The sequence below is a fragment of the Microcebus murinus genome, chromosome 9 (genome assembly GCF_040939455.1).
Source record: "Microcebus murinus isolate Inina chromosome 9, M.murinus_Inina_mat1.0, whole genome shotgun sequence".
Lineage (NCBI taxonomy): Eukaryota > Metazoa > Chordata > Mammalia > Primates > Cheirogaleidae > Microcebus > Microcebus murinus.
Genome location: NC_134112.1, coordinates 80,801,421 through 80,811,244, shown reverse-complemented (window position 1 = coordinate 80,811,244; position 9,824 = coordinate 80,801,421). Strand labels below are relative to the sequence as shown.

The 9,824-nt window shown below is 46.5% G+C and overlaps 2 protein-coding genes across 2 annotated transcripts in view; one reads left to right on the top strand and one right to left on the bottom strand.

Moving 5' to 3' along the window:
• Positions 1-978: 978 nt before the first annotated feature.
• On the bottom strand, positions 979-7,079 carry HILPDA (hypoxia inducible lipid droplet associated). The gene is made up of 2 exons (XM_012789136.3): positions 6,910-7,079; positions 979-6,025 (listed from the first exon to the last, which is right to left on the bottom strand). The coding sequence occupies exon 2, from the start codon at positions 5,955-5,957 to the stop codon at positions 5,763-5,765; it is 195 nt and encodes a 64-aa protein (XP_012644590.1). The 5' UTR covers positions 5,958-6,025; positions 6,910-7,079; the 3' UTR covers positions 979-5,762.
• Positions 7,080-7,143: 64 nt separating this feature from the next.
• Positions 7,144-9,824, top strand: part of IMPDH1 (inosine monophosphate dehydrogenase 1) — a 52,397-nt gene continuing 49,716 nt past the window's right edge. The window contains exon 1 of the mRNA XM_012789134.3: positions 7,144-7,604. The gene's annotated coding sequence lies outside the window, so the exon portion shown is untranslated. The remainder of the gene's footprint in view (positions 7,605-9,824) is intronic.

The window sequence follows — 9,824 nt, the reverse complement described above, 5'->3', positions numbered from 1 at the left end:
AGGGTTAAATCTCCTCAGTGATACTATCTAAGTCACTTAGTCTTCTTTCATCAATTTCATTTCAGTAGTGAAATGAAAGATTGGGCCAGATCTGTCCAATGCAATAGCAACCAGCCTACCACATGTGACTATCGAGCACTTAAAATGTCACTAATCCAAGTGGAGACATGTTGTAAGTGTAAAATGCCCACCAATACAAATACACACTTAGTACAACAGAAAAAGAATTTAAAGCATCTCATTAATAACACACTATGTTAACTATATGTTGACATGATAATATTTTGAATATATTGGCTTACATGTGTTTTAAAAATACCTTCTGTTTGTTTTTACTTTTTAATGTGGCCACTAGAAATTTTAACATTATATGGGGCTTGCATTATATTTTACTGGACAGCGTTAGACTAGATCATATCTTCCAGCCCTTACTATTCTGATATCTATCTTAAGCTTTAGAATCACAGCCTTCCAAATTCAGAAAGCATTACACAGCATAGTGTATGAAGTATTCCCTTCTTTCTTAGAGGCCACTAGATGGTACTAGAGGTCAGGCCTCAAGCTAATAATAAAGATTTAAAATTTGTATTTGTAGTTTTCTAAATGTGCTGTGCATAGGCTCATTTCCATGCCTTTGCTCACATTGTTCCCTCTACTTGGAAACTCCTTCCTAACTTGGCCAGCAATACCACAAACTTACTCATTTAAAAAAATTCAGATCCTCTTAAGAAGCTTTTCTTTAATATCCCCCTCCTGCCTACAAATAACTTAATGTACCCACTGTCTTACATTTCTATTATAAAACTATGAAACTTTATTTGTTCACATTTTCCACCATGTACACTGTCTTGTGTACATTACCTGAGGTAGGTAATGATGAGGTCTTAGCTGATGCCTGGCATCTAATAGGTGCTGTGTCCATTATATCAGTCAGGATAGGCTAAGTTATACTGCAGTAACAAAAATCCTAACTCTCAGTAGTTTAACACACAAAAAAGTTTATTTCCCACTCATTCGGGATCAGTTGAGTGCTCTGCTCCATGGCATACATACTCCACGATCTATACTAATGGAACAGGTCCTTATGGAGCATTGCTGGTCACTGCACAGAGGGAAAAAGAGGCCAGCACTGAAATGCTCTGACCTAGAATCAACACAAGTCACTTCTGCTCACAACTCATTAGCCAGAACTAATTACACGGTCTCACCCAACCACAAGGGGGGTCAGGAAGCACCTAGAAGGCACGGGCAGAAATATTTGGAGAACATCAATGACTACCACTAATGACCCTTCTCATCAATAAGCATGGAATACATTCACTACATCTCCCCCAATAGAAACAACCCAAGAATTCCATTTAGCTACAACATAAAGTTCAAATTTAAGAATCTCTGAGTGGAGTTTGAGGTTGCTGTGAGCTAGGCTGAAGCCATGGCACTCTAGCCCAGGCAACAGTGTGAGACTGTCTCAAAAAAAAAAAAAAAAAAAAAAAATCTGAGTGATGCACAAGTTTCTATACCAGTTTCAGATGCAGCTTGAGCTGGAGATCTATAAACCAAAAACATAAGTCATGTGTCCCAGCCGGGCGCGGTGGCTCACGCCTGTAATCCTAGCACTCTGGGAGGCCGAGGCGGGCGGATTGCTCAAGGTCAGGAGTTCAAAACCAGCCTGAGCGAGACCCCGTCTCTAAAAAAAAAAAAAAAAAAAAAGTCATGTGTCCCCACACATTTAATACACAGCAGCGGAATAGGACAAACTAAATGCAATAAGGGAGAAGGGGAAGAATGGGAGACATAGCAGCCTAGTAATTATGACATCCAATGAACTGAGCAGAGGTCATGTGAGCCCCTTTCCCTGGGGGATGGACTATGCTTTGCTCAGGCCCCCAATTCTGCTCCCTGGGAGGGGATCCTTAGGGAATTGTTTTAAGCTTCTGAGATTTTAGGGTTCTTGCTGCAACATAACCTAACCTAATGTGTCTTTTTTTTTTTTTTTTGAGACAGAGTCTCACTTTGTTGCCCAGGCTAGAGTGAGTGCCGTGGTGTCAGCCTAGCTCACAGCAACCTCAATCTCCTGGGCTCAAGCAATCTTGCTGCCTCAGCCTCCCAAGTAGCTGGGACTACAGGCATATGCCACCATGCCCGGCTAATTTTTTCTATATATATTAGTTGGCCAATTAATTTATTTCTATTTATAGTAGAGACGGGGTCTCACTCTTGCTCAGGCTGGTTTTGAACTCCTGACCTCGAGCAATCCACCCGCCTCGCCCTCCTAGAGTGCTAGGATTATAGGCGTGAGCCACCTCGCCCGGCCCCTAATGTGTCCTTGACTGATACAGAAACTGGAATCTGGAAGGAGGTGTTACTTGTTAAAAAACACACAACAAACTCTAATGTGTGTGACGTAACTTACATGAATGGCAACAAAGAGATCTTACTGGAGCCTGGAAGGAGGGCAACCCTGTTATGCAAAATATTGTGAAATATTTGGTAGAACTGTAGCCTGCAGTAACTTAGAAGACAGAGACTTTATTCAGTATATTTGTGTATCTAGGAGAGTCAAGAGAACAGAATTTTAGCGGCATGAACTGGTTACTGTTGGTTGCCATTGACAAAGCACCACAAGGAAGGAAGAGCTCAGAAGAGAACTGGCCGGCTTGCAAGCAGGCAGAAGGGACCTAGGGAGACTACGGAAATCGGTGGGTTTACAGGGCTGGCAGAAGCAACTGCTTCTCATTAAGTAACAGATAAAACTGAGAACTGTTTGGAGTGACACAATCCAGTTCAATCTCAGCTTTGTATGTAGGGGGACCAATTATCCTGATTTCCTCAGGACTGTCCATTTTGGCACTGAAAGTTCTACATCAGGGAAATCTCTTCTGGGCAAACAGGGATAGCAGTTGGTCACCTTACTTGCAAGAAAGACAAAAACAATGATATGACCACCACTTCTGCTGAAACCTCCAAGTGTATTAAATTGTCTTAGTGCAAAGACCTCACTGAGGTTGTGGCACACAGTTGACCACTTCACTTAAACCAAATCACTTGGTGAAGACTTAGGGTGAACCTCTCCAGTTGAAAGTTCAAAAGTACCCCCAAATTAGTCAGACAGGCATGAGAATAAGAAAATACATCAAATCTCATAAATACATTTAGAAAAGGGCAGCTACTGGCACATGAAACTGCTTGAAGTCAGAGAGAAAAAACCAACTATATATATATATATATATTTTTTTTTTTTTTTTTTTTTTAGACAGAGTCTTATTCTGTTGTCCGGGCTAGAGTGCCGTGGCGTCAGCCTAGCTCGCAGCAACCTCAAACTCCTGGGCTCAAGTGATCCTCCTGCCTCAGCCTCCCGAGTAGCTGGGACTACAGGCGCTCACCACCACACCCAGCTAATTTTTCTATTTTTTTTTTTTAGTTGTTTGGCTAATTTCTTTCTATTTATAGTAGAAATGGGGTCTCGCTCTTGCTCAGGCTGGTCTCGAACTCCTGAGCTCAAGCAATCTGACTGCCTCGGCCTCCCAGAGTGCTAGGATTAAAGGCATTAGCCACAGCACCCAGCTGCCAACTATATTTTTATGCTAACAAAGAAAGAGTCACGTAAACCCAGCTAGCCACAAAGGGACCAGCTTACCATGTGCCCAGTAGGCGGGAAACTTGAAATATTTAATAAACAGCAGTAATGACTACCACAGTGCAATACATAAAAGTGATGCCTAAACCACTGGCTTTCAAGTAGTGACACTTTTTAAAGTTTAAGAACAGTTGGGGGCCGGGCGCGGTGGCTCACGCCTGTAATCCTAGCTCTTGGGAGGCCGAGGCGGGCGGATTGCTCAAGGTCAGGAGTTCAAAACCAGCCTGAGCAAGAGCGAGACCCCGTCTCTACTATAAATAGAAAGAAATTAATTGGCCAACTGATATATATATAAAAAACTAGCCGGGCATGGTGGCGCATGCCTGTAGTCCCAGCTACTCGGGAGGCTGAGGCAGAAGGATCGCTCGAGCCCAGGAGTTTGAGGTTGCTGTGAGCTAGGCTGACGCCATGGCACTCACTCTAGCCTGGACAACAAAGCGAGACTCTGTCTCAAAAAAAAAAAAAAAAGAACAGTTGGGAAGCAAAACTGGTTTAACAGAAAACATTGTACTCCATTCTTTCCCTTTGGCAAACGTCAAATTCATTAAATGATGCACACACCCAGATGGCAGTGTAAATAGCTATATTGCCACAGGCAGGAGAGTGAATACTTTGTACATGGGACAGGGGACAGAGGAGTGGTGGATACCAGAAAAAAATTCCATTTTTAAGTGAAGGCCAAGTTGCTTAGATCTGGGAGAAAGAGTAGAAATATTCACCTGTGAGGTGTGGCCATTTTATTAGCTGACTTTGAAAATAATCAGAATCAAGCAGTCATTTTGGTAGATAACGAAAAGACATTGACAAGTACAGAAGAAAAAAGCCAAGGCTTCCTAGACGGATGGTCCTCTTTCCCACAGAGACCCAAGGTGAAGGGCTGGAAGAGGTGATCATTTTCTTCTTTACAGATGGACAGTCATGGGAGGACTGTAATACCCTTGGCCTAGGCTCAGACAACTGGTTGATACAGGGCAGACCCAATTGCTCTTGCCCTCAAATTCAGGTTTGTTGACACTTTATTTTCTTGGAGACAAGAGTTTCACTTTGTTGCCCAGGCTAGAGTGAGTGCTGTGGCGTCAGTCTAGCTCACAGCAACCTCAAACTCCTGGGCTCAAGTGATCCTACTGCCTCAGCCTCCAGAGTAGCTGGGACTACAGGCATGTGCCACCATGCCTGGCTAATTTTTTGTATATATATATTTTCTTTTAGTTGGTCAATTAATTTCTATTTTTAGTAGAGACAGGGGTCTCGCTCTTGCTTAGGCTAGTTTTGAACTCCTGACCTTGAGCGATCCTCCTGCCTCGGCCTCCCAGAGTACTAGGATTATAGGCGTGAGCCATCGTGCCTAGCTTATTGACACTGTTTTAAACAAAGTGATTAAAGCACTTTCCTTCCTCAAAGTTTTAAGATGTTAAACCTCAGATCTAGGAATTAAGACCCTTCCCTACCACTAATTTCAAGGGCAGAAGTCAACATGACACGTAGTAGAAATATGTACTCAACTTTACTGCATTAGGAAAATTAAATTAAGCCACATGGTGGCCATGATGCCCATGTCCTGAGCAGGCTTTGTCATCCCACCACCCCTTCAGTCCACACACACACATAAACACACATGCTAAGCTAGAGGAAGGACTTAAAAATGTAAAACAATGAAAACAGGACATTGAAAATGCCACCTTCCCTCTCCCTAGAGCCAACCTACACACCCTACCCCTCAACTGCTTTCCAAACATAAAGCTGTCATGAAGAGAAGCTGAACCCTTGGCAGATGTTTAGGAAACAGGGTTGAAAACATCATTTCCCAACAGCTGAAGTTGCAGCCCAAGTCCTCATCTAAGAGTTGTCAGAGCCATGCTGCTGAGCACAGCAAAACACATAGCAGATGCTGGAGAGAAGAGTGAGATCACTCCATCCCACAGCCATAGGTAACCTGTGCACACTTGTGTGTTAAATAGGTTCTTTTCCCAGGACGAGGAGCATCCAGTTGGATGGGTTCTGCAAGGCCCAGTAACAGTTACTTCCCTGGAAACACGAAAGTTCAGTTTGCCTGCTAGGAAATGGGACACCTGGCTGCACAAGTTTGGGTCAGTGTTCTAAGGTATGGCCAGTGCAAGGAAGGTCTTTATCCCACTCCTCTGACTAGATGGTCTGGAAGGCCCTGGCGGGGCGCTGGGTTGGCCAACTGACTTCTAGTGATCCAGGAGCTCCCAGGTGATGGGCTCTTCAGTAAGCTCCCCAGGGACTCCATCAGTCTAACGAAGATTGAGAGCAGGGTCAGCACCACACCCAAGAGGTAGAGGGTCAACACGTGCCTCATGGCTGAAAGGACCCCACTCCTTTGCGGAGCAGTAGAGTTGCCTTCTGCTTCCAGAGGGCTTCCGGATCCTGAGGAAAGAGGAAAGGATTAATCCACCACTTTGGAGATACGCATACATCCAGCCCTGACCCTTCTGTCTCCCCAGAGAGCTAAGGAGAGGCTCAGCCAGCCAGGGAGACAGGGACCAGTGGATGTTCTTCCACAGCAGAATCTCCAGGTACATTTACACTACAAACCCCATGCCTTCGGAGCCAGTCTTGCTTCTTGGACTAATTCAAGAGTGCTTCTTAAAACTTGTACTTCTCTTGAAGACTTTGTTTTTGCCAGGTGCAACGCACAATCCCTGTGCTACAGAGCAGGTACCACTAACCTTCCTGAGGTATAGGCCGAGTCCTTTCGTGGAGGGGGGGGAAGAAGGGAATATAAGAACGTGCCCTAGAGAAAGCAAGCTGCCTAGAAGTCTCCTCCACACCACAGTCAGATTTAACATTTCAAAAGTCAATATAAGTCTTTGAGGGTCAAATCCATGAAATTCATTTATTCAACAAATATACCTTAAATAATTGCAATATGTTAGGCACTCTGGAAGGTATTAGGGCCACACAGCAAACCTTGAAGCCATAAACGCTGCCCACATAGGGTAGTTACCACACAACACGCTGTGGTAGGAAGGAGATACTTTGGGAGGACATGCAGGGACGCCTAACTCGCCACAGGTGAGCATGGGATGAAAGGGCCACGTGGATCCTAGTTATGGCAGCCCCAGGAGAAAACTAGGGCTAGGGCGGCTGGCCGGGGAACCCGAGTGGAGGTGGGGACCAGGAAGGAGGCTCCGGCAGCGCAGCCGCAGCCAGGGAACTCCTGGCGACCGACCCGCCACAAATCCCGAGGCATGGGGGCGAGAAGCCGGGGAATCGGACCTCAGTCCGGGGAAGCACACAGGGCCTCTCACCTCGAGGAGGAAGAGCCAGGAGTGGCTCGCTCTCTGTCGCAGGAGGTCGTGCAGGAGTCGGGAGGAAAGTCGGCCAACGAGCAGCAGCGCTGGAGCCCGACCGACGCCGCCGGGGTAAGACCAAAGCGAAGACCGCAGGGCCGCCCGCGGGCGCCGGCTTATAGCCGCGGCCCCGCCCCCGCAGGCGCGCGCACGCGCACTCCGCCCTCCCGCACCCGCCGGGACGCACGTCCGCGGCCCAGACCGCGACGGGTCGGGGGACTGTCCGAGGTTGCGCGCGGGCAGAGCTGTGTGCGAAAGCACACGGTTCTGAGTCACTGCGGTCCGGAGTGGGACTAGGCGTGTGTGTTAACTGCCACTGCCTTCCCCCGATGTAGGAAACATTCGAAGGAGTCGGCCCATTTACACCCCTCAAGGTGGGGGAAGACACCCGAGGTGACCCCAGTCCAAGGGCCTTCGCGTCGGATGAAGTCCCAGCCGCGAGGGCCGGGTTCTTCGCCGGGCGTCTCAACAACGCGCGATTGTCAGGGGGCGCCAGACCTCTGGCCCTCCCCGTTTTCTCCATCTCAGGGACTGAAGAGCGGATTTTGTTTCACTTCTGGGAGATACCAGGATTCCAGACGCCACCCTCCGTTCCAAATCCCAGTTTCATTTGCGTACATGTCTCTGGAATGGTGAGGCCCTTCTGCATCACAGTAAGCTCTGCTTTTCTATGAGAGTTTGTCACGTTATCTTAAGAAAATGAGACATATTCCTGACGCTGGTGTGGGCTCCTGACTGCATGTGGGCAGGTCACTTTGTATTCACTGGGCTTGAGTTTCCTTATCTAAAATGAGGGCATTGGCCACTAGATGATCTCCAGGGGTGTTTTCGGCTTGACCTAAAGAGCTAGGAGGCCACAGTCCAGCCTAATGCTCAGATTTGGGGGCTGGGCTGCCTTACTAAGCACCACCCACCCTCCCCAACCCAGGCCATTAGAGCCAACGCAGTGGGGAATCTCAGAAAATAGAATCCTGGGGAGACCTAGGAATGGAGAGGAACGTCAGTTGCGTGAAGGGAAGGCTGTCGGTGGCTTTTAGGGTTGGCCGTTCCGTGTGCCCGGGTCAAGTGCAGGGGCTGGATGGGTGGGAACCGGGCGATCCCACAGCTCTGCGGGCTCGGCGGCTTTGTGCAAGGGACTGAACGTACGCGAGGGGAGGAGCCAAATCCCGCCCCCGCCCCGCGACCTTTCCCCTACTCGGCCGCTCTTGCAGCGGGTCGGGAAGGAGAGGGTGGGGTGGTGTGCAGGCAGGCAGGCACTTGGAAACCAATTTTCCTGCTCAGCCTGCAGCAGCTTATGGTCTTTCATTATATCAGAGTTTCGTCTGTTTTTGTACTTGACCCTGTGACTCTCAAGCTCTAAAAGCACGCTGCCAGGTGTCCCAAACGCCACCACTTGCGTGTTTGGGGGCCTTTGGTGAATCCTTTAACTTTCTTGTGCTTTTGGTTTTCTTAGCTGTTACATGGGATAGTAATAGCCCTTACCTGAATATGAAATGATGTATTCCATATAAAGCACTTAGAACAGTGCATGGCACATAGAAAACATCTATATCATGGATTACAAACTCCCAGTGGGAGACTTTGCTCATTAGGAGCCTGTGCTGGGTGAATGACTGCAGGAATTCTGCAATGACCCCCTTGGGCTCTACTTATTGTGAGCTAAATTTATATTTTCACACACTGGAAGGAACAGTTTTCTTCCTCATGTTCACTGCCATTGTCTAAAGGTCATGCCAGGTGCAGATAAGCAGGTTTTGGGTCAGTGTAGCCTGTGCTTTCTCCTCTACTAACTACAAGTGGCAGGTACTGGGACTACATGTATCAGGATTTTAGTCCTGTGTTCACCGCCTTGGCCAAGTTAATTAACCCCTTTGAGCCTTAGTTCCCTTATCTGTAAACTGAGGAAAGTAATATATAAAACCAAGGTTCTTGTGAGGATTAGAAATAATGCAGGTAAAGTGTGTCACATAGTAGAGACTCAGTAAATAGTAGCTATTATTTGACTAAAGAGTATAAAGCCACCTTCTTGTCCTAAATAAGTCTGTCATATGGTTAGGTAAACAAGACCTAAAAAAGATAACTAAGGCTCATGCCTGTAATCCTAGCACTCTGGGAGGCCGAGGCAGGAGGATCATTTGAGCTCAGGAGTTCGAGACCAGCCTGAGCAAGAGTGAGACCTCTGTCTCTACTAAAGATAGAAAGAAATTAGCTGAACTAAAAATAGAAAAAATTAGCTGGGCATGGTGGCGCATGCTTGTAGTCCCAGCTATTTGGGAAGCCGAGGCAGGAGGATTGCTTGAGCCCAGGAGTTTGAGGTTGCTGGGAGCTAGGCTGATTCCATGGCACTCTAGCCTGGGCAACAGAGCAAGACTCTGTCTCCATAAAGAAAAAAAAGATAACTAACAACTATGGCAGTATAGGGCAGTGGTTAGAAATTAGTCAGACTTGAGTTTGCATTCTGCTCTACAGTTTGCTAGCTATTGTCCTTGGGCTGTGCTTGCTTAAGTTTCTTCATTTTTAAAATGGGAGTAGTAATAGTTCTTACCTACTAAGATCGTTATGAAGATTAAATTAAATAATGGATATAAAGTGTTTAGTATATATTAAGGGCAAATTTAGTGGTAGTTGTCAATCTAATTAGCTCCTAAAGTAGACTGTGATTAATGTACTACCATGCTTGGGAACTCAGAAATGGAGGAAGAGAGAGAACTATAGAGAAATACAAAGCAAGAACATAACAAGGGAGTTCGTGACTAGCCTGAGCAAGAGCAAGATCCGTCTCTACTAAAAATAGAAAAACATTAACTGGACAACTAAAAATATTTAGAAAAAATTAGCTAGGCATGGTGGCGCATACCTGTAGTCCCAGCTAC

Excerpts from the sequence above, each read along its gene's own strand:
- HILPDA (XM_012789136.3), bottom strand. The coding sequence starts at position 5,957 with ATGAGGCACGTGTTGACCCTCTACCTCTTGGGTGTGGTGCTGACCCTG.